The 24657-nt window shown below is 42.9% G+C and overlaps 1 protein-coding gene across 1 annotated transcript in view; it reads right to left on the bottom strand.

Annotated features, from left to right (window-relative positions):
- TNRC6C (trinucleotide repeat containing adaptor 6C) overlaps positions 1-24657 on the bottom strand; it is a 127417-nt gene that overhangs the window by 55705 nt on the left and 47055 nt on the right. Inside the window, exons 3-4 of the mRNA XM_059996999.1 lie at positions 24635-24656; positions 670-996 (exon numbers count right to left, since the gene is read on the bottom strand). Coding sequence (XP_059852982.1) covers positions 670-996; positions 24635-24656 — 349 coding nt within the window. The remainder of the gene's footprint in view (positions 1-669; positions 997-24634; position 24657) is intronic.

The raw sequence follows: 24657 nt of genomic DNA, 5'->3' as shown, positions 1-24657 counted from the left end.
TAAATCCATGAGGTCAAGAAGATGGGAACAGGAGAGAGAGGAGATGAGAGATGCTGACATTCTGGAAGCTGGAAAGCAAATGAGCAAGTTGCGAGCTCTCCTGGGAGCCCAGAGAAAGTTATCGTTGAACTGCAGGCAAGGACACAACAAGCAGCAGGCGGCGTAGAGCCCCAGACACCGCAGGGGCCGAGCACGGGGAGACAGCAGGCAGGGTTGCCTCAGGATGCTTGAATAAGTTACTTAGAAACACCGCTCCCCATAAAATGCTATTACCTCCCTGCACAGAAAGTATGTGTGCAGTCATGAGATATCCTAGTAACCTGAGGGAAAAGGGTTTTATTTTGAAGTGTTCACTGCAGGGTTCTAAAGCATCTGCCTTGGCAGATTTATATGTACTGACATAGACCTTTAGTTTCTGGTGAGCAACAAACTAGCTGAAGTAGCTAATGCCATCTGAAAGTGTATGAGGAACAATATATTCCCCTAGTAGGGGGAACTAGAAGTAAACCTTAAGATCTAATTGAAATGAATCGAGCTATCATCTAGCTAGCTTTACTAAGTGTACAGTAAACACGGATCAAAACATGTCCATTTCTATTTCTGGGCAGCAATTTCAAAGTAGCAAACCAGTTCTCAGATAGAAAGAACGCCGGGTTCTGTGCGGTTTACCTGGCTGGGGCTTGCTGGGGTGCAGCTGTGCTCCGGCTCCAGGCAGCGGGGGAGGGCTCAGCCCTGCAGGCCCAGCACCCTGGGTGGGGCTCACGCTGGTCAGAGACCCCGTGGGCAGTGGCTGACCTCTCTTTAACAGCTGCTTCTGTTCTTGCTGGCGGAAGCGTGGAGGCACCTCGCGAGGCAGGTAACGGGATGCAGCTGGCTGCTGGCCACCGGCAGACGCACGTTTGCCATTGCTGCTGCTGGAGAGAGTGCTGGTGGAAGTACTGGTACTGGTCCCGGCAGGTTGGAGCTGGCTTGAACAGGTCTTAGTAGGTTCTGGCACTAGAAGGAACAAAAGGAAAAGACCCCAACACTTTAGTTATCACCTCCTTCAACCCAAACCAAAGAAAACAAAACCAAAAACTGAGGAAGAAATGACAGTGGAGAGCTTTGGAATCGAACTCCACGAAAGCCCAGAGTTCCAGGCTTGAGACCCAGTTGTCCTATAAATGAACCTCGATCCTGAGCTGTAGCTCTTGGCCAGTTTCCTCATCTATAAGACAGGTGATCACGCTGGGTTAGAGCAGCAGCTCTTCAGCTTGAGCTGGAGTCAGGTTAAAGGCCTGATTCCTAGGACCCGCCCGGGGAATTCACGTGGTTGGAAGGGAGGGGAGACTACAAATCTGCATTTCTAATAAGTTCCCAGGTGAGGGTGATGCCCTGGGTCCTGGGCCCACACTTCGAGAATCACTGCTCTCAGTCTGTTTCTCAAATTTAAGGGATCATTAGATGTCCATGAATTTATATATATATTTGTTTTAATTCTGAAGACAATCTAAAAAAAAAATATATATATATATGCGCATTCTGGGTTACCTGAATAATTAAGGCATTTGTGGTGATGGTATATCGATAGCACCACTACACTCCTCCCAGATTTATTGGAAAAGAATGCCCGTAGGCTAATTTGCAAATGATGCATTAAGTGAAAGCCAAAACGCTATCAGAGTGTGCTGCATCAACAAAGGTTCCACAGCAATGTAAACAGGAAAAAGGAGCAGGAGAGTTGAGTGACAGCCCTGCTAGTGAGCATGCCAAATGCAAAAGGTGATCTGAGTGGTGGCCCTGAGCGAGGAACGGAGCACAGGCCTGTCAAGTGCCAAAGAATCTGAGCCTCAAGTTCATTTCCATCTTGAATTTGAAACATTAATATCCAGAATATTATGTTACCCTGTTATTTGAAAAAAAATTTTTTCGGCTTAATTTATAAATGTCTTTGATTTCAGAATTGAGTAAAAGCTATGTGCAAAACGAGTTATACCTAGTTCTCTGTATATCTTGTTTGTATAAGCAGCATTATAAAAACCTTTCCAGTCGACGCTGCTTGCCTTTTATTATCCCTTGCGATCAGCCCGCATTTCTCACCTCCCGTAATGGGTTCTGCTGTCCACCCCGCAACCCCATTGTACACAGTCAGTATCCGCGAAGCCTCTGCCCACTGTTTTTCTGTCACCCTGCCTGGCAAACCCTCAATTCTGGATGAAGCCACTGTCACTGTCCACTCTCTCCACCCTGGACTCGGACTGCTATGTCTCTCAAGAAAACAGAGCCGTGCAGTTTGGCATCACTATGAACTCCTGGGCCCTAACCTCAGGACACGCTCAGTGCTTCCTGACCAGCCTATGATTTCCTGGGTCTGCCTGGTTCCACTGCTGTCAATGACTCATTCAAAGACCTTCCACTCTCCAGTGATAATGCCTTTATCTCCCATCCCCAGAAGATAAACTGGACCTTATTCTTCAAAGAAATAAAGACCAGCAGGCAAAAACCAGGTTTCTGCTCCTACAATACACATCACACTGTTCTCTGTCCCACACTTCTGTTATTCCTATCCAAGGCTAGTATTATATTTACCAATTCCAAGACTCACGTTTCTTCACATATGAAAATCACTTGCATCGGCATGTGTCTTACCATCGACGGCACATCCCTTCCTCAGTGGCACATGAAATACTGGGGCATCTCACTGCCTATGGTGTCAGAGAGGCACCACAAGACGGCTCCCTCCACGGCTCTGGATCCCGTCTCAGGGACTTTGTGTGTCCTGGATCTTCAACTCATGACATTCTCCAGAGCAGATATAAAGGCTCAAAGTTGAAGACTGGGTCTTCGATTAATTCTTTGTTTTACAAATATTTATATTTTTTCTTCCAGGGCTTAGTAGATGGACATTGCTGAGTGTAAAAGAGAAGAGAAATCCGGCCACCGAGTTCGTGTGTGGAGTGGAGGAGAGCACATTTCCAACCAGTAACCAGGCCAGGATGTGGCCACCCTGCAACCAGGCCCTCCTGGTCAGCACTTAGACATGCGCACACCTCTGCTCTCTCTAGACAGCGGCTCTCCGGCTCTTCTCGACCCACACCCCCCTCCCGACTGGCCTCCTTCTCCTCTCCTCCATCACACTTCTGGTCCAGCTTCCTCACCTGCTGTGTGCCTCTCAGCCAGGTCCTCTCACCCTCCTCTTCCTCCTTGTGGCTGAAACCCTATGCCCCCCTGAGCTTCCTCTGCTTGCCCTCTCAGTCGTCTGTATTGGCGGTGACTGCTGTGGCTGTCCTGAGCCTCTCTTCCTGGGCCTCCACGACACCGGAAGTCCTTTCTTGGATTTCCTCTGACCTCTCCAGCCACTCTTTTCTGCTCCCCAATGACAGGCTGCTTCTTCTGCCTCTTTAAGGTTCTGCTGCAGACACTAATCCTGGGTCATCTAATCTACGCACAACGCTTCATTTATCAACCCTGTGGTCCTGGTCTGAGACCTGGATGGCTATTAGATATCTACATCGAAGTCTTACGGGCACCTCAAAGTCAACGTGTCCCAAACACTCATCGGCTTTCTCGACTCATTCTTCTTCTGAGTCTTCCCGTTGTTCTTCCGGCAAATGGCTCCAAGTCAGAAACCCAGGTTCCATCCTTGATTACTCCCCCTATCTCCCCAAACCTATATCCAACCAACCACGAAATGCTGACATTTCTAGCTCCCAAATGTCTCCCCTAAGTAGCCCTCAAACTACTCCCTCAATTTCCATTCCTTTTGCCATGACCAGAGCCTGTTTCTAATCCGTCATCCACTGCGGCCGGCATGATCCTTCTGAGATGCAGATCGCCTCCCTGGTTTAGAAGGCTCTGGGGATTCCTACGGCCCTTAGGATAAAGTCCAAGGTCCTAGCAGTTAGCTGTCCTAATGCCCAATTTTCCAGCCCCCTCCAACTTCACGATGCTGAACTTCCTGCTTCTGGGCCATTGTGCCCCCTCTTCTGTCTAACCACCATGTATCATGAGTCCTAAAACAACATATTTCCGCATTTCAACATCTCTCAAACTGAGATGCATCTTATAATTGATGTTGTATGTATCAGTTTAAAAGGCAATGCTTTTTTTCTAAGTGGTGCATAAAATAATGCATAAAACAATTGATCATATCTCAGATTCAATAAAACATGGTAATTCCTAGTCATTCTTTAAATATCAAATTAAATGTCACTTCCCCTCAGAACCTTCCCTGACTCTCCTAGGCCAGTTTGGGTGTTTCCCAATGCATTCAGCATTGTATATTGCTTAGGTGAACATCCATTACATCTTTTTTTTTTTTTTTTAAAGAAAGTGATAAAACCTATTATAGGTTGATTTTTAACACTTCCTTTTTTTTTTTAAATTTTTGGCCGCGTCGTGCAGCACGTGGGATCCTAGTTCCCTGACCAGGGATCTAACCCACACTCCCTGCAGTGGAAGCACAGTGTCTTAACCACTGGACTGCCAGGGAAGTCCCTATAGGTTGATTTTTAAATGTACAGGGGCCTTCAAATATATTTTTTCCTGATATTGGCCTTTAGCTAATTAAAGTAGCAGAAGTTTCTAAGTATTTACCTAAATGAGTGGAAAACTTATGTCCACACACAAAAACCTCTACATGAATGTTCACAGCAGTTTTATTCATAATTGCCCAAAACTGGAAGCAACCAAGATGTCCTTCTATACGTGAGTGGCTAAACAGACCGTGGTACATCCATACAATGGAATGTTAGTGTTAAAAAGAAATGAGTTATCAATCCATAAAAAGAAATGGAGGGACATTAAATGCATTTTATTAGGTAAAAGAAGCCAGTTTGGACAGGCTACATGCTCTATGACTCCTATAATATAACATTCTGGAAAAGGCAGAACTACGGAGACCATAAGGCACTCAGTGGTTGAGAGGGGCTCGGGGGAGAGGGAGGGAGGGAGGGAGGGATAAGCAGGCAGAGTGCAGGAGCCTTTCAGGGTGGTGACACTGTGATACTGTGAGATCGGATACACAACATGAGGCATTTGCCAAAACCCATCAACTGTACAACACAAACAGTGAAGGCACAGGTAAACTCTGGACTTCAGTTAATAATAATGTATCAATACGGGTTCATCCACTGTAACAAATGCACCACACCAAGGCCAGATACTACTAACAGGAGACACTGAGGGTGGGCTGGGGGTGGAGAGATGGAATATATTGGAACTCTTTATTTTCTGCCCAGTCTTTCTGTAAACCTAAAACTGCTCTAAAAAAATAAAGTCTATTAACTAAAAAGACAAAAAACGAAAAGCAGAGAAGCAAATTTGATGTCTCTTTCACTTTCCATTAGGACTTTGCGAACGAAATTGAGAGCAGAGTAGAGGTACACTTGTCTGGGAAACTTAGAACCACTAAATTTATTTAAAAACATGTCATCAGCGCATCAATTCACTTAACTGCACATTTTAATGTATCTGGCCCAAAGGTTTTATTCTAGACCTTGCAGTTGCTTCTTAGGAAGCTCAGTCTGAATGCAACTGGTTCTTTCCTTTTACTACAAAATTCAAAAGAAGCAGAAGAAGAAAAGGAGGAAGAGGAGTAGAGGGAGGAAGGAAGCAAGAGAACCACTAGAGAGCCCTACCTGCCCTTGTTACAAAACCTGTTTCCTTTTGTAGTAACCAACATCGGCTGGCCAGCTACTACCAGGCAAGGCGCTTCCACCCATCATCCTGCCTGTTCAAAGGCTGGAAACGAAGAAAACCTACCTGAACTCAAAACCTGGAGGAAACAACTGGCAAGGACTCAGAAGCAAAGAACCCACACTGAGCCTAAGAAATCACCCCGTCTTACCCTCATCCACACAGACTCCCTCGGCCCAAGTCTGCTAACCAAGATGACAGTTGCTGTCAGGACTGGTCTTCCATGACACTGCTGTTATCTTTTGAAAAGTATCAAAGGACAAATTCAGGGCTATTTTTCTTCAAAACCTTTACAGGAAAAGGAATTCATGATACAGAAATGAAGAAATAAATGAATGTTACCAGTTACTAGTTTATTTATTTATTTATTTATTGCGATACGCGGGCCTCTCACTCTCCCGTTGCGGAGCACAGGCTCCGGACGCGCAGGCTCAGCGGCCATGGCTCACGGGCCCAGCCGCTCCGCGGCACGTGGGATGTTCCCGGACCAGGGCACGAACCCGTGTCCCCTGCATCGGCAGGCGGACTCTCAACCACTGCGCCACCAGGGAAGCCCCAGTTACTAGTTTTGAATCTAAACAACCAGTTCTAAGTTATTTGACATGAAATACTCAATTTTCCTTGTGTTATCTGCCTGATGCATTATGTGTAGTCCTTTTTATATCTAAGATAGCCCCCTTTTTAAAAAAAATTTTTTAATGCAGCAGGTTATCTATTTAAAATAGTTATCTATTTTATACATATTAGTGTATATATGTTAATTCCAATCTCCCAATTCATCCCACCACCACCAGCCCCCCACCCCGCTTTTCCCCCTTGGTTTCCATACGTTTGTTTTCTACATCTGTGTCTCTATAAGACAGCCTCATTCTGAGAGTGAAAGTACTCTAGGCCAGTCTTCCCTTTCCGCGTGAATAACTGCTGATTAAGGCAGGAGCCAGCAGGTGAACTAAATGTTTCTTACATTTTTAAAAGGCAGGGAAAAAAACAATGAACAATATGTCACAGAGACCATATATATATGGCCTACGAAGTCTAAAATACTTACTATCTGGCCCTTCACAGGAAAAGTATGACCAGCTCCTGCTGTAGGGACTAGAAACTTCTTGTGCTATTATATTAAGCATCAGACGTACAAATTTCTTAGGGGAAAAATCCAAGTAATGTATATGCCAAAGTCTTGCGTGAGCGTTGTTTTAATAAATAAATAAGTATAACTAACTAATTAGTTTCATGTCTCCTCTCCAATTGTGAGGCTCACCCTCTTTATGATTACTGAATGAAGGGTAATATGATGCTATTACTCAAGAAAACAAAGGGAACACTTTAAGTTGAAGAGATTTGATCGCTCTCTTAGAAACCCAGGTGCTCTTAATACAGCCTAGCACTGAGCTGCGAGAACAGAATGCACTCTGTTACCCTGTCAACACAGACTGGATGAGCTGCTCACCTCTTCTTCCTATTTGCTCTGCTGGCCCTCTGACCAGAAGCAAGAAGCAGACTTCGAATCTTTGGCCTCATTCCTCTGCCCTGGACTCTGCGGAGAGGCCATCCAGGTTCACGATTAGGACCATCAACTCTAGGCTGACACCCGAATACTGTCTGTTCTATATTGCCCCAGCTCTAGTTCAGCCTTGACCTTCAGTTGTGTACTGGACGGTGATGCTTGGAAGCTGTCACCCTTCAAACTGAAAGTACCCAAAGGCCAAACAGGATTTCCTGGGCTGAGCCCAGGATGGTGCTGACTGTTGTAGGAAGGCACTGAAGCATAAGGTGTTTCTCACCTAAGTGAACCAACAATCAACAGGGGAAATAAAAGTTACAAGACACAGAAGCATGTGGTATAGACTGGAAGTTGGTCACTTAGCGGAAAGATAACCATGTACTGCCCAACATGGTAGCCACTAACCACATATGGCTACCGAGCACTTGATGTCTGAACTGAGATGTGCTCTAAGTACATACACGCTGCATTTCAGAAAGTCAGTACACAAAAATCTCATTAATTTTTATATTGATGTATTGAAGTGATAAAATTTTGAATATATTGAATTAAAAATATTAAAAGTAATCTCACCTGTTTCTTTTTAGTTTTAAAATGTTGCTCCTGGAATATGTGAAGTTCCTTATGTGGCTCACATTTGTGGCCTGAATTCTATTTCTACTGAATAGCGCTGGTCTAGAAACAGCACTGTCTTCTTGAAGGAGTTAAAGTTTGAGTTGGCTTCTCAGAAATGTGTTAAATTTAAATAACTGTCTGTTTTCATAAAGGACCATCAGTCGTGGTAGATCACAAGCCTTTTCGGGTGAGAGATTTTCCCTTACCATTCTGTACCAGCTGAAGTACTAGCGCCTTATCTCACAAACAGAAAAATGTCACTAGATATTTGCAAAGTAGCTAGCGAGACCAAGGGCCCAGAGTACAGAGCAAGCACGGTATTCCCAATTTACCCACACACTCACCCTCATGGTTGTATTTCTAGCTGCCTGAGATACTAGTGTCGTGGCTGGTGGTCTGGGGGGGGGGGGTCACCCTGGATGCTGAGGAAAAGGAAGAGAAGCGTCACTCAGCAGAGGGACGGGGGAGAGGGAACAAGAATTCTGACCCTGCCAAACTGCACCTCTGGCCTCTTTTCCATGAGATAGTGATAAACCTTCTTTAAGGTAGTATTTTGCAGATCTCTGAAACTAGCAGGCAACTAACAATCTCAACTGAGACACAGAGACTCTTAAAATCTGAATCTATTCTTAAAATACAGATAAATCAAATGGTCAGTTTTGACTCTCCACACTCTCTTCTCAATCTATCGCTGCCCAAAGAACTAGGCTAGGGTATCAAAGCAATTCTGACATTCCTCTTCTCAAACAGACCGGGATCTAAGGTGATACCTCAATGACAAAGTCTCAGAAGCCAGTCGACCTGACACATCACTATTTTCACAGTAGAACAAAGTAAGGCAATGGGAATTTTAGCTTGATTCATATGGATCGCCAACAAATGATCTGTTTTATTTAGAAGAAATTAGAATAGCATCCAGTGAATAACTACACAGCTAATAAAGAACTTCCAGCAAGCTGGACACTGGTTCTTTAATAAACCTTTACTTTTTTTATTTTAAATGAGAGCGACACCTGCTGGCGAAAAGGTAAGATATTAAATCCTTATGTAAGAAAGCAAGTCCTTTCAACAATTTTCTTTCCAAGAAACAATTTTCCGCTTTCAGTTAAAAATTTCAGGGGACATTGTCACATCAGGGTCCAAATAGTTTATAAATTCCTACCATTGCTTTTCCAAAACAACAGGCCACAGTATAGGCAGGAAGTTTAGACTGTCCCTTCAGGTGTCTGGGTGACTTCAGGAAGGATCTCCTTTCAAACTTTTGTACGACACCTTGCCATCTCTAGGAGACCAAGACAGAAGGCTCTGCCCTTGCTGACCCAGCCTCCTTACCTTTTATTCTACTCTGGACGACCCCGTTCTCTCTTCTGCTTCTCTAGCCATTTTACATGGCCCAAGCCCCAAAACTGCCATCTGGACGCCCCCCACCCCCCAGCCCCCCTTGGCCTTCCTTCCACTATGCTATCCACACCTCTGTACCATCCCAGCCTTCAGTTGCTTTCCAGACTGCCTGAAACTGCAGGCTCAGGAAGCGACGAGTTCTGTACCCACTTCTGCTATTCCAAGCCCCTACTGCTAACGCTCCTCGTATAATCTAACGTGGTCGGCCCAAAGTCCCTTATAGCAACTGTTCCAAACTCTCCCTACCTCTTCCAAATCCTGATACCCATCCCCTTCTCTCAATCTCTGGCTGGGACTCTAGGTTCCTGAGATCGATGCTACACAAGTAGTCATCAGAAGGTGCTAAGTGCTGTGAAAAACGAGGAAAGCTGGGCAGGGTAACTAAGGGCTCAAGCTGACTTTTCTCATGTTATCTGCCTATCATTTTCACACCCCACATGTGTCAGTATCCTCATTTATCCTCTCTTTATTTACTTATTTAGGAAATACATAATCAGTGCCTATTTTGTGCCAGGCACTGGGTGTGTTGAGGAAAATAAATAGATACGGCTCCCATCCTTGTAGTTTATAGTCTAGTAAGAGATACTATCTTAAAAATGATTCCACAAATATACAATTACAAGTTGCCACAAGCACGATAAAAGCGATAGGATAAAAGAACCCAGCTTAGGTTAGGGACTCAGAGAAAGCTCCTCTGAGGAAGTGACAGCTAAGCTGGGCCTGGAAAACTGTTGGCTGGGTGGAGCGTGTCTGCGAACTCACGCCCACCAGCTGGGACAGGGCATGGGAGGGTCTTGAAATGGGAAAGGGCTTCCGTGCTTTCAAGGTCTGAAACAAGGCTGGTGTGGCTGGAGCTTAGTGCCCAAGGGAAGAGCTGCTGGACACAAGGCTGGAGAGGCAGGCGGGGACTTTGTAAAGATTCTGGGTCCCATCACTTGGCCGACAGCTGGAAGAGCACTCGGGGCAGCCTGTGGAGGGAGGCCCCGTGGTGTTCCTGTCCCGGCTGCAGCACACTGACGAGTCTGGAGCCTCCAGTTTTGGGCAGAAGTTCTCTGGGGACGGGTTCCTCTGATTACAAACTCACAGAGTCCAGGATGTTGTGACCACTGGCTGTTTAAACTCAACAAGCAGGTGACCTTGATCAAGAGCCTGTCTGTCCAGGCTCCAGAGCCAGGGGGTCCTGCCCGACAGCACCTTCCCGGCAGCCATGGCCCAGAGCAGCAGCACCCTCGTTGTCTTGTTCTATAAACTCGGGCGGTTTGGTTCCTGCTATGAGGTACCTTGTGCTGCTTATCAGAAACTGAACAGAGCAGGGGAGGGTGGGGTGCCCAGTGTGTTGAGGTGTTTCCATCTTATTACCCAAGTCATACTACAAGACATTCTTTGTAAAAAAAAAACTTTATTTGGAAATATTTAAGATGTACAAAAAGGCATAAAGACCAAATAGTCAACAAACTCCATGGACCCAATCTCCAGCTTAAGAAAGAAAATGTCCCCAATTCCACCAAAGGCTCTTCTCTCCCCCTCCCTGGCTTCATACTCCACCTCCCCCCAGGAGACTGTGGCCATGCGCACTTTGGGGTTTATCATTCCCACGTGCTTCTTCTCTTCAGATGCGGTGTAGTGGCTATGGGCATAGACTCATCTATTTAAATCTCAGCTCTGCCACTTACTGGCTGGTGACCCTGGGTAAGTCACTTAACTCTCTGTCCCTCAGTGGTGCCACTTGTAAAAATGTAGGTAAGTGGAGGATGAAGTGAGGGTAACAGTACCTCACTGAGAGGGTTCTTTGAGGAGCGAACATTAATATATGTAAAGAGCCGTTTAGAATAGTGTCGGGCACATACTGAGTGCATGGTAAGTGTTTATATTATGTTACAGAAAAAATGCAATGACACTTGTTGAAGATGGTAAAGCAGAGTTGATACAGGACCATCACAACGGGACCACTGTAATGGGATTTTACAGTGTGGGAGAGAGACTGGGCTCAGCTCGGAATATAGCATGGGCACGTGGGAACTGAGAGTTAAGGAGCAGGGGGTGAGGGTGTCAGTGGATGGAAAATACTAAGCGGAAACATCAGGGGTGAGGGGGTGTTCTAGCTAAACCAACCTAACAGGATTCTTGCTGCAGGCAGGCGGGGTGGGGGTGGTCGTCAGACATCACCTGGGCGACGGTGGAGGAGGAGGAAGGAAACTGGTTAAAGCGACCCAGTGGGGCTCTTGCTAAAACTAGATTTTTACAGGGAGGTGCAGAGATGGGCCTAAGAGAAGGTCCAGGAGCCTGAGAAAGGTTTGGTCAAACAAAGAATCTTTGTCAGTCTTAATAATCCTCTTCCTCTCAGGAGCAATGGGAGGTATTTTAGGCTGATTAAAAACAAAAACCATGGGCTTCCCTGGTGGTGCAGTGGTTGAGAGTCCACCTGCCGATGTAGGGGACACGGGTTCGTGCCCCGGTCTGGGAAGATCCCACGTGCCACGAAGCGGCTGGGTCTGTGAGCCATGGCCGCTGAGCCTGCGCGTCCGGAGCCTGTGCTCCGCAACGGGAGAGGCCACAACAGTGAGAGGACCGCGTACCGCAAAAAAACAAAAACAAAAACAAAACCCAACTTACATTAAATGAATTGCAGATGATGAAGTAAACAAGGGAAGAAGAGAGGCAACACTCAAAGAGGTTAGGGCAGGCGACAACTTGGGACAGACAATGACCGTTGTACTCAGGATCATCAGAGCACTAGATCTCCAGTCTGGCCCTAGACCTCTTCCGTTAATTTGGGTCTCTCATTTCCACTGTTTGAAAAGTGTGAAGCACTATACAAATGTTATTAATGGACAGCCATCCCAGCTTTTTAAAAGCCTTACAGAGCAGCAATCAAAGGTGCCTGCTCAGCGACAGGCACACCAGCGGCAGGCCCCACAGGGGTCGGTTCACAGCTGCAAGGAGGCATGTGCGCGAGGGATCCAGCAGTGACTAGGCGCTCTGTCCGTTGCGCCAGCTCCAAGCGTAAGCACGGCCCTGGAGATGGTGGAAGTCTCTGCATGGGGTCCCGGTTCCTATCACTGTCTTGGTCGTGGGGAGAGGCAACACTGGTGGCAGCTTCCTGACAGCTGGGCTGCGGCAGTGACACCGTGCTCCTGAAGCCAGCAGTACCGGCGGGGCCTCCTGACTCTTCCCCAGGGAGCAGCTCTTCTGGAGGACCCTTTGGGGAGTCATATCTGCCTCCCAGCCTAGGGCACGCCCCCCCCCCCCGATTTTATAAGCACCCAATTCCCTGTACTTAAACTCATTTCTGCTTAAAATAGCTAGAGTAGTTTCTATACTTTTCAATTCAGCTCTGGTTAAGAGCACAGATTTTTTTTTAGCAAGTAGGACATTTAAATCTTTCATTCACCTAGACGGTATCACAGTATATGGTATGAGCTAGATATTCAACTAATGACATTTACTGTAACGGGACTTACCTACGTACACCTGGATTAGACTCTCAGAGGCTACCTCCATTAGCCTGAAGTATGCTGACAAGCAGGCATGCAATGGGTTATAGAAGTATATTTTAAAAGTAAGTTTTTATAGGTAAATGTTAACCTAAAGGGACGTTTTAACCTACACATTTCAATACGTCTTATTTCTGAAATTTGGATGCTTCTACAATTGGTGTATAAATTTAACATACTTTCCTCATTCACCCTCCAACTCCATCAATAAGACATTATTAAATCAATGGTATGCCCTATAATTGATGCTATCTTAGAACTTAAGAAACAGATGTTTCTATATGATAAGGCATAGAATTTCTCTTATGCATAAGACACCACACAATGACAAAAAAGGAAAAATATTTTAAAATCATGCATTAATTCTAGCCATTTCAGAATATATACTCCAAGATTCAGAGTTTCTTAAAAATTTAAATTTACTGAAATGTATATGTTAACTGTTTGCAAAATGTGACTATGAAAGAGAACTATTCTCCTGTGCTGAAATAATCAGTGATTCCGAGGAATATTTTCATTATTACAATTACTTCTGCAACCTCTACAGCAACAAACATTTTAGCGAAATGTTCCCTTAGAACAACAGAGATTCAAGGAGAAGACAGCTATGAGCACTGGTCCATCTGCTGTTTATCGCAGTCCCGGTGGGGTACAAAGCGGTGGCCTTCTGTTTGTTCTGTTGATGGCTTCTGGCTGATCTGTCACCATAGCAACTTTTAGAGTCCAACTCAAATGAGCACAAATTCATTAGCTACTAACTACATTAACTTCGTGTCTGCTGCTAATGAGAAATGCTGTTCAGAGTTTTCTATTCTAATGGATTATAGTTACCTCTCTGAAAGGTATTAAATTAAACGCTACTCTTAATGTATCAGACTGGATAATATGTTACAGTAAAATTATTTTAATAAAGGCTACTAACAATAAGAATCATTTCATTAAAAGGTTACCTTAGGGACTTCCCTGGTGGCGCAGTGGTTAAGAATCTGCCTACCAATGCAGGGGACACAGGTTTGAGCCCTGGTCCGGGAGATCCCACATGCCACAGAGCAACTAAGCCCATGTGCCACAACTACTGAGCCTGTGCTCTAGAGCCCGAGAGTCACAGCTACTGAAGCCCATGTGCTTAGAGACCGTGTTCCGCAACAAGAGAAGCCACTACAATGAGAAGCCCGCGCACCGCAACGAAGAGTAGTCCCCACTCACCGCAACCAGAGAAAGCCTGCGCACAGCAACGAAGACCCAACGCAGCCAATAAATAAATAAATAAATTGGGGGGGAAAAAAAGGTTACCTTGTTTTCGTCCTTGGATTCTTCTACTCTAAAAAAATGTATTACTTGTCACACCGGCAAATGTTTCTAGGTTCTTTTAAACGTCGGCTAGCTGATTTAGAAAATAAAAATTGAAAATTTTGATAACAGCATATGTTAAAGCCAAGTAGCCAATACAGCATTAACATATATTGGCTTATCTATAACCTTGTCAATACGGACCATCAACTGAAATACTCCCCAAAGAGGTGACACACCGGACAGACGTGAAGGGTAAAGAAAGTCCAGTGAGTGTACAGCTTCTATGTCTGACCTCTTCTCTCTACACACAGAATCATCCGGAGCTGAATAAGCTCTGGAAGCAAAGAGCAAATCCGAAATCTCATGAAACAGAGGTTTTAAGTGGGATTATGTCTCACCAGTGTTCCAGTGTTCTCCCAGGACATGTATATTGCCTTGTGCAGGAGGGCTGTGTGCGTGTGTCTTAATAAACTAATAAATTGTGGAAATGAACTTATTTACAAAACAAAAACAGATACACATAGACAACAAACTTACGGTTACCAAAGGGGAAAGGGGGTGGGGGAGGGATAAATTAGGAGTTTGGGATTAGCAGATACAAACCACTATATACTGGGCTGGTCAAAAAAGTTGTTTGGGTTTTTCTGTACCGTCTTATGGAAAAACCCAAACGTAAAATAGATAAACAACAAGGTCCTACTGTATAGCATAGGGAACTATATTCAATATCTTGTAGTAACCTACAGTGGAAAATAATCTGAAAAAGAAAAAAAAATATGTATAACTGAATCATTCTGCTGTACACCTGAAACACTGTAAATCAACTACACTTCAATAAAATAAATAAATCACGGAATAGCAATAATCCTGAGATGTTTTTCCTCCCACAAAGTGCAGAATCCTACATCCTGCCAGAAGAGGGAGCCCAAGTTTCTCCAACATTTAGTCAGAGAAGGCGGCGGATGGGGAGGGAAACTGCCCATATTGCTAATTTATTTTGAAAAGCCTCCTTACTGTTCTTAGGAAAAGGAATGTTCCACCTCTATCACGCCCTGGTCTCCATCTACCACTTTCTCCTCATCTCACACCACTCTCTCCCCCTTGCTGATGGCTCCTAGGCCCTGACGGCTTTTTGTTTGTTTAGGGTCCAGCCAGCCAGCCAGCCTTTGCAAGCGCTGCTCACTCCATACGCGGGAGCCCTTCGCCCTCTCTCTACTCTCCCGGGCCTAGGTTCTCGTCATCCTTCAGGTCTCATTTGAAGCAGCACTCAGTTGCCTTCCCTAATCCCAGCCTAGTCCAGGCTCCTGTGTTCTGTGCTCTCATTAATCAATGCTCCTCTCCTTCACGGCAGTTGGTAACGATACCTATAGCATTGTGACTGATGTTTATGTCTGTTCCCCATAAGACTCTAAGTTCCAGGAGAGTGGGAAATATATCTGTTTTTTTAATAAATTTATTTTTTTATTTTATTTTATTTATTTTTGGCTGTGTTGGGTCTTTGTTGCTGCATGCGGGCTTTCTCTAGTTGCGGCAAGCAGGGGCTACTACTCTTCGTTGAGGTGTGCAGGTTTCTCATTGTGGTGGCTTCTCTTGTTGCAGAGCACGGGCTTTAGGCGCGCGGGCTTCGGTAGTTGTGGTTCGCGGGCTCCAGAGCACAGGCTCAGTAGTTGTGGTGCACAGGCTTAGCTGCTCCGCAGCACGTGGGATCTTCCTGGACCAGGGCTCGAACCCGTGTCCCCTGCATCGGCAGGAGGATTCTTAACCACTGTGCCACCAGCGAAGCCCCTGTATTTATTTTTTAAATCTTTTTCTCCCCACAGTGAACAGCAAGCGCAAGGCCAATAGTAGGTGTTTAATAAATATCTGCTGGATCAGATGGTTAGCGCCCGGTTGGCCTCTGGGCTCTGCCCACTCTGTCAACATGAGCCGTCCTCCCTACCCCCACCCATCAGCTTAGCATCTGCAGGCTGAACTGGGCAGCGGTCTCACTGCACCCGCTGCCTCCAGCTCTCTCTCCAACTGTTTAATCCACCTTCAATCTGGTGCTTTCGGTGATCTTTCTAAAACATAAATCTCATGATGTCACTCCCCCACTCAGAACTCTCCAATGACTCTCCTTTTTCATAGGGTAGGCTCACACCTGATGGATGGGTTTGGGATGACTGGCGTAAGGCATCCCTCCTTGTCCTTGTCTCCACAGCTAAGTTAGGGGCCAATGGGAAGAGCAGCCCAGCTCCAGCATGCATTTATCTCACTCTCAATCAGTACTGTCCTTTCCCCCAGTTTTGTCACTTATTTTTAAAAACAGGTTATCTTTTCTCATAGAAATATAAATATAGGATGAAAAGATGATCAAATGAATGTAACTTCAATCCTTTCAGGTAGAAGATGTGGGATAAATAAATCACAACACCCAGAACATTTTATTGCATTCACTTGCTTATATATCCATTTGCTAATACAGCCAACTCTTCCCATTACTATATCTCTTTGAGAACAGAGAACTTACCTCTGCTGTCTGATAGGTATTTATAACCTATTTACTAAATTAATTAGTGAACTAACTTGACAACTCTAGGTGATAAAATGTGACTAATATTTAGCTAATTTATTAATGCAATCTTTAGTATGTTAAAGCTAGATGAAATGTGATCACAATGGAAAGTGCATATCTTCTGATATAACTATCATACAAATAACTGCAGGCACAGAAAGAAAGGGAAATGACTGAGGCATGCAGAAAACTAAGCTGAAGTGATGAGACTTTCCGGCCGAGTCTAGGGGCCAATTTAATATTAGAAACCAATCTGGAGTCAGAAAGCAAATAACTCAGGAAGCAGTGGCAAAATATTTGAATACACATCCACCAAAGAAGATACGCAGATGGCAAAAAAGCACATAAAAGTAATGTTCAGCATCATTAGCCGTTAGGGAAATGCAAATCAAAACCACAAGGAGATTCCACATCTATTAGAAAGGCTAAAATTATGAAGACTGACTTTCCAAGTGTTGATGAGGATGCAAAGAACTGTGAAATGGGACAATCACTGTGGAAAAGTTCTGCAGTTTCTTGAAAACTTAAACGTCCATCTATCATAAGATCTTGCCATTCTACTCCCACAGATTCACCAAAGAACAATGAAAGTGTATGTATATATATCCATGTAGAGATTCGTACATGAATGCTCACAGGCACTTTATTCATCATTGCTAAAAGCTCAAAACAACTCAAATGTCCATGAACAGACGAATGGATAAACATGTTGTGAAAAATCCAAACAATAGAATACTACTCAGAATGGTCTCCTGATACACGCAACAACAGGGATGACTCTCCCAAGTGTTATTAGGCTGAGTGAAAGCAGCCAGGGTGCACACTGTATGATTCCGTTTATGTAGTAGTCTAGAAAAGCTTCTGTAGTGACAGAAAGGAGATCAGTGTTTGCCCAGAGACTGGCGAGGGGACGGAGGGGTAGGAGAGTTGGGTTGGGAAGGGGCACAGGGTACTTTCAGGGGTGATGGATGCTGTCTTGATTTCAGGGATGGCTTCACAGGTGTGCCCATGCCAACATTTATTAAACTGTTCTCTTTAAATACATGCAGTTTATTGTATGTCAACTATAACCCAGTAAAGCGCTTACAAAAAAAAACAAAAAGAAGAAAGCAATCTGGGCAAACAAATGATTTCTCAGAAAGCAGATTGCCAGCTTCCTTTAGAGCTATAAACTATAATTTTATGCCTGGAGATCATGATTATGTTTAACACCTCAGTGAAGTTATGCTAAATAGAGATGTGGACTTCACCTGAGACCTATCCAGAAGATGCAGTTAAAGGGGCTTATAACAGACAACAGATAAATTATCACTGGGTTTACTTCCTTTCCTCTAAATTTGATCAAGAAAGAATATATATATATATATATATATATATATATATATATATATATATATATTTCCTTAGGTTTTTTTTCCAATAAATTTTTATCCTTTTAAATTGTCTACATATTTAGGGGAAAAATACCACATCTTAATATACTATCTTTTGTTCCCATGGAAAAAATATTCATGCATTTATTATATCTTCCTTCCCTAGGGATTTAATAGTAAAATTAAATAATTCCTTTAAACAGAGAGCAATGGGGTTAAAGAATGACATAGATAATATTTAAAATCCTGTAAGATACCATCCCATAACGTTCCCTCATATAACAAATCTCTTAGGAATTTCTTCCAGTCTTATTTGAAAATATCCTAAGTTACTTCTTAAAAGGAACTCACACAGTACTGGTGATACATAAACAATATCTACGTCTCCAGTCCCTTCACATGATAGCGGAAAAAATATATAACTGACAACCAGAAGATGAGGGTTCTAGTTCTAGTTCTGCTATTACCTAGCTGTCAAAACTTGTACAAATCATTTAACCTCTTTGAATCTCATTTCCCATCTAACAGGAATTGGATAATCTCTAAGGATCCTTCAAGCTCTAAGATTTTATTAATCTTGTAGACAGGCAAATAAAATGCCATATTTTGTAGAAAATATTGTGCTAAGTACGCTGACTAGATTTTTAGATGCTGCTTTTAAGAGTAACTCATATACTCGAAATAACATGTGCTTTGGTTATGCGGATGTGAACGTGAATACATGTAAATTCAAGGAAGCTGGCCAATTTTATGACACAGTATAACTCAGGAAAACACAGACCTGCTGCTTTATAAATACTAACTGCTGATTATTGTGTTGAGACCCCTGAAGGACTGAGCAACAGAAATCAACTGCCTCAACTAAAGAAAAGTGCGACCTAATTGGTGAGGTGCAGAAATCTGGGTTCGTTTCTGTTTGTTTTTATCTATATCTGACTATGAAATTGGGAAGGCATGCTTTAAACATCAATTCTCACTTTTTTCACTCATGTTGAGGGAAAGCTTTATAAATATATGTTTAGGGAATTCCCTGGTGGTCCAGTGGTTAAGACTCCATGCTTTCACCTGCCAAGGGTGCAGGTTCAATCCCTGATCAGGGAACTAAGATCCCACAAGCTGCACAGCATGGCCAAAAAAAAAAAAAAAAAAAAAAAAAAAAAAATATATATATATATATATATATATATATATATATTAGAATGAGCCTTAATAGCAGTACAGCACAGTGACCCTCTCCAAGCCCTTATCACTCAACATAAGGCTACTGAAAGAATATGCTTTCAATTGACTTACATTAATAAAAGCATATAAAAGTTTGCTTAAAATTAACAATTAGAAACTGAATGCATGCCAGTCAGAATGGCCATCATCAAAAAATCTAGAAACAATAAATGCTGGAGAGGGTGTGGAGAAAAGGGAACACTCTTGCCCTGCTGGTGGGAATGTGAATTGGTAGAGCCACTATGGAGAACAGTATGGAGGTTCCTTAAAAAACTAAAAATAGAACTACCATATGACCCAGCAATCCCACTACTGGGCATATACCCTGAGAAAACCATAATTCAAAATGAGTCATGTACCAAAATGTTCATTGCAGCTCTATTTACAATAGCCAGGAGATGGAAACAACCTAAGTGTCCATCATCGGATGAATGGATAAAGAAGATGTGGCACATATATACAATGGAATATTACTCAGCCATAAAAAGAAACGAAATTGAGCTATTTGTAATGAGGTGGATGGACCTAGAGTCTGTCATACAGAGTGAAGTAAGTCAGAAAGAGAAAGACAAATACCGTATGCTAATACATATATATGGAATTTAAGGGAAAAAAATGTCATTTAGAACCTAGGGGTAAGACAGGAATAAAGACACAGACCTACTAGAGAATGGACTTGAGGATATGGGAAGAGGGAAAGGTAAGCTGTGACAAAGTGAGAGAGTGGCATGGACATATATACACTACCAAATGTAAAACAGATAGCTAATGGGAAGCAGCCGCATAGCACAGGGAGATCAGCTCGGTGCTTTGTGACCACCTAGAGGGGTGGGATAGGGAGGGTGGGAGGGAGGGAGACGCAAGAGGGAAGAAATATGGGAACATATGTTTATGTATAACTGATTCACTTTGTTATAAAGCAGAAACTAACACACCATTGTAAAGCAATTATACTCCAATAAAGATGTAAAACAAAACAAAACAAAAAACTGAACGCATGGAGAAGCTGAATACCTGATTGCAAAACTTATAGTCCTTTCAAGCAAGATTAGGAAACTAATTAAAACGTACAAATTTTTAAAAGTATATGACTCGAAACCATGAATCATGAATCATATGAAGTTTGAGCCATGTTGGGTCATCAAAATATTCACTTTTATACATGATATAATTAACTTTGAGCTTCTGGTATGAAAAATTATCTTTCTATTTTATGAATTTGAGAAAATCTGGCTAAAACCACTAAATTAAATCCACTTCACCTTTAGGAATATTATAGTTAATCCTAAAAAACCCCTTTAAATCCATGAAAAAACCCAGAAGACAATACGGAAAATTTAGGCTCATAAGGTCATCACATCACATGTAAAGCTATTATTTTCTCTGCCCAAATTAAGGGCAATGCCTCAAAGAATGAACAGAGATTACTGATTACCGAAGCAAAACCCATTATAGTGTCCAACACTTAGACACTGGCTACTCCACAGCAGGGATACAATACACAAGTTAATGGTGTTTCGAAACAGGATTATATCTGATTCCTCTTCCCCCTAACTATGAGAACATCTAGGGTGTCACTAAGGCATTGTGTTCAGCTGGCTCTTTCACTGGTCACCAATGCAAAGACAATGTTTAGAAGAATTTACTAAGGACTGTTTTGTTTCTGAATAGGCTTATACAGAGGTTTTCAAGTTGCTTAGTGCAGCTCCTTGAGAGGCAAGGGATGGGGAAGTGTTTAATTAGGGGAAGCAGCAGAGAGTCCATATAAAATGCATATTTATGTATTCATAAAGAGATGCTTTCAAGGATGGTCAACAAAATGTTAACTGCTAAATATCTCAAGATGGAGGGATTTCACTGAACTTTAACTTCTTTTTAGACAATGAGAATATTATTACTTACATTTTTCATCACAGGAGGAAAAATAAGGAAAGGATGATTGAAACAACCCCACCCAAGACTACAAAGCACTGAAGGAAAAGAGTTCCAGTCACAGAAACACGCTCAGATTCCTACAGTGCAGGATACTCAGGGGTACAGAAGGAGGAGGAAACTGGTGAAAGGTGAGGGTGAATCCACTATTTGCATAAAAGTCTCCAGCGCTTAACTAAGCAGAGAAAATGCAGCTCCCCCCTGACATCAGTGCAGAAATGCTGGGATGCTGGGCACAAATGCTGGCAGCACAGTGTTTCAAACAAACCAACTCGCTTGCCTGAATCTTAAAACAAAAAGAAAATGACCTTAACAAAGAAATCGCAAGGCAGGATTTGAAAAAAGAGGTACTAAATTTAATTTTACTTGTAATTCTGTAAAGCAGAATTTCTAGCACCTGGTTTTCAGATTGCAGTAGGGGAGGAGGAGCATGCTATATATTAGATTAAGCTAATGAAAAAATTTCCAGTGAGATTCAGTTCTTCATTTGTCTCTTAAATGAAGATTCATAGTTCAAGTTCAATGGTTATAGCCAGATATAAAAAACTTTTTAAGCATAATTAATGCTATATGAAGACTCGTCTATCAAGAATGGATTAGGCTAGTTATTCTCTAGGAGAAAGCAGAAAGGTATAATATATGTATGTGTATAACATAAAGAGTTCCCTGAAAATGTTTAAAATAAACCAAAATTTAAAGAAGTTAAGTTTCAGTTATTGAGAAAATTAAGTCAAATATAATGCTAACTAGTGGAGGCACTGCTTTCCTAATACCACTATTTACACCATGTGTAATACTGCAGAGCAAGGAAGTTACTAATTGATATGGTCTAGTTATCTAATTATCGAAATAAAATCAATTCAAACTTCTATGTTGATTCAGTGTATTATATAACCTTAGTTATAACTGTAGCCTCTCTCTTAAGAGTATTCAACTCCTAGACTCACTCAAATTGCTAAACTCCTTCCTACATTCTAACAACTCAGGGCCCTGAGACTTCTGGGTGCTGCCTTGTGGTGAGAGCAGGGTTCTCCGGCTTCTTGTGGTTCTGAAGTGGGTCATCACATCTGGCCAGGAAGTCAGAGACCTGGCTCGGGAATCAGAGGCAGGACTGACCCAGCTCTGCTACTCACTAGCTCTGTGACCTTATCTAAGTTACCATACCTCTCTGAGCATCCCTTTCCCGATACAGGATTGTTTTGAAGCATGGTAGGTACTGAGATACAGTAAATGCTTGATGAATGTCTGTCGTGTGCCCTTCCTGGATGCCGTAAGTTCAGGAAGATTCTGGGCACATCAGCCCTGCTGTTCACTAGCTATACAGTCTTGGGGGCACTGGGCAAACTCTCAGAGCTTCAGTTTACTCGTGTGGACACTGCAGACAGTGGCAACAACTGGAACTAATACATGTACAGGGTCTGTCTGAAAGCAGCTGCTGATGAGGGTGCCGGTCTCAGGCCTCCTGACTGCACACACAAAGCAAGGAGCTGGGCGTGTGAGAGAGAGCAAGGCAAACTTGGCCCTGCCCTTCTGGCTACACACAATAGAGTAGGGGAAAGACTCGAAAATGACAGAAGGTTAGAAAAGCGGACCTATTGCTCCGTGTGAGCACTCATACTATTCCTACAATGTATCTCAACGTTCAGTCAGGCCCAGCTTGTGTTATTTAACACACATGTCCAGTTGGAAATTCAGAACCACCACCTTGCAGGCAGCTAATTTTGACTGTAACCAGTAATAATGGACAGTCTGAGAAAAATTTAGACCTTGGTGCTGCTAATATTTATTAATGAATTACCTAGCAGCACTGTTAGATTACTGATAATTCAAAAAGCATTTTTTTATTGTTTAGAAGGACGTTAACAATCATCATTGTGTTCTGAGGCTAGTTATGGTTAGTACAGTTACTGACAAATTGTATCCAAAGGAGCAGTATTTTAGAGAAGATGAAAGGAAAAGATAAAAACCCAGTAGGGTTTGGAGTCAGCAATGAAAATACTCATCAGAACAGTAATAGAAAATAATAACTCTGTGTGAGGTGGCAGGACAATGTAATTCATGATCGCTATACAATCATAAGCAATTTGTTACTATTTCAAGAGAAAATAATTATTATGACAGTGACAACAGAACACTGCTGGTACTGAATCAGGTTGTAAAAACTTCTCAAAATGTTAAAAAAAAAAGGAAATAGATGATTCAGAGCAATAATTCATTTAATAATTTAAATGACAATTTTAAGAAACCATTATTTCGCATTCATGATCATAATTTCAAAACAACCATGTACCAGGGCCCTTCTGACAAGAGTTTTGTAAATTCACACTACCACTGAGAATGTAAGAGAGAAAAACGTCCTTTTTGAAAACTATGCTGTCTTTAAATATTCTTTTACATGAAATCCATCTCTTAGCGTGGCTCTGCTGCGGAAGCTCTGCAGCCGCCTGCCCTGGGGTCAGATGCCCGGGCTCCCTCGAGGCCTGTCCTTACACTAACTCGAGGCCAAGAGCAAGCCACGTAAGTCACACTATCGGCCTCAGTTTCTTCACTGTCAATTAACACCTGCCCTGCTCAATCATGAAGTTCAAATGAGATGACATAAACTCCACTTTGAAAACTATAAATGTCAAACAAAAGTGGAGCCCTTCGCCGTGTCGCTGCCTGGGACACAAGCCTCTGCAGAGCGTGTGTCTGTCTACATTTACATGTGACAGTCCAAAAGGAATAAAACCTACAATTAATCACAGGCAACCTCTCGTGAGCACCAGCTCTGTGCCAGGCACCAAGCCTTGCCCATGTGGATCTCATATAGTCGTAAGATAGCTCTGTGAGGTGGGAACCATTCACCCCTTACCCTTCCCATTGTAAATATGAGATACCCAAGGCTTAAAGATGTGAAGCGCCTTGCCCCAAATTAAACAGAGCTGGTCTATGCGAGTCCTGAGTGTGTGCTTCCCAGCACTGGACAGGCCCTGAACAAATCAAGTATGAAGTGCGGAGGCTCCGAGCGTGGCTTCCCTTCTGCTTGTCCTCCGGCACATCACACAGAGATGCCCAAGTTCCTGTGAGAACCACATATGTTCCCATCCACACCCATTAAGACAACCATACGCCAATTCTGGACTTGGAAAATAAAAAAGAAACCTTTCACACATTATTAAGCAAAAAGGGAAGAACATAGAAAGAATATACCTCTTTTTATTATAAATAGTCGGCAAAGAGAAATTGGAAGCTTTAAAAAAATTCAATGTCCTTTGGTTGTTCTTACTCAAATTGGACCAACTTTATCAGCTTAATCCTTGACTGGTGGAAATCAAACCAAAGGAAAATTATAAAGCATTGTTTAGAAAGGTAATGTAACGTTCTTTAGGCATTTTAGATTAAGCATATGCCAATTAAATGCAGATGTAAAACCAGTGATAAATGAGGAATTTCACAGGGAATAGTAAACAGCAGATTCAAAGGCACGGTGAGATTCTTTGTTTTTAACCACCAATTTAAAAAAAAAAGTCATCATCGTAAACTTTGGTACTGTCATAAAACGTATCCCCCCAAAATAAAGTAAACTTACCTTTGGTTTTTTGATCAGCAGCC

This window comes from Delphinus delphis, chromosome 19 (genome assembly GCF_949987515.2).
Source record: "Delphinus delphis chromosome 19, mDelDel1.2, whole genome shotgun sequence".
Lineage (NCBI taxonomy): Eukaryota > Metazoa > Chordata > Mammalia > Artiodactyla > Delphinidae > Delphinus > Delphinus delphis.
This window is presented reverse-complemented; position numbering and strand designations above follow the sequence as displayed.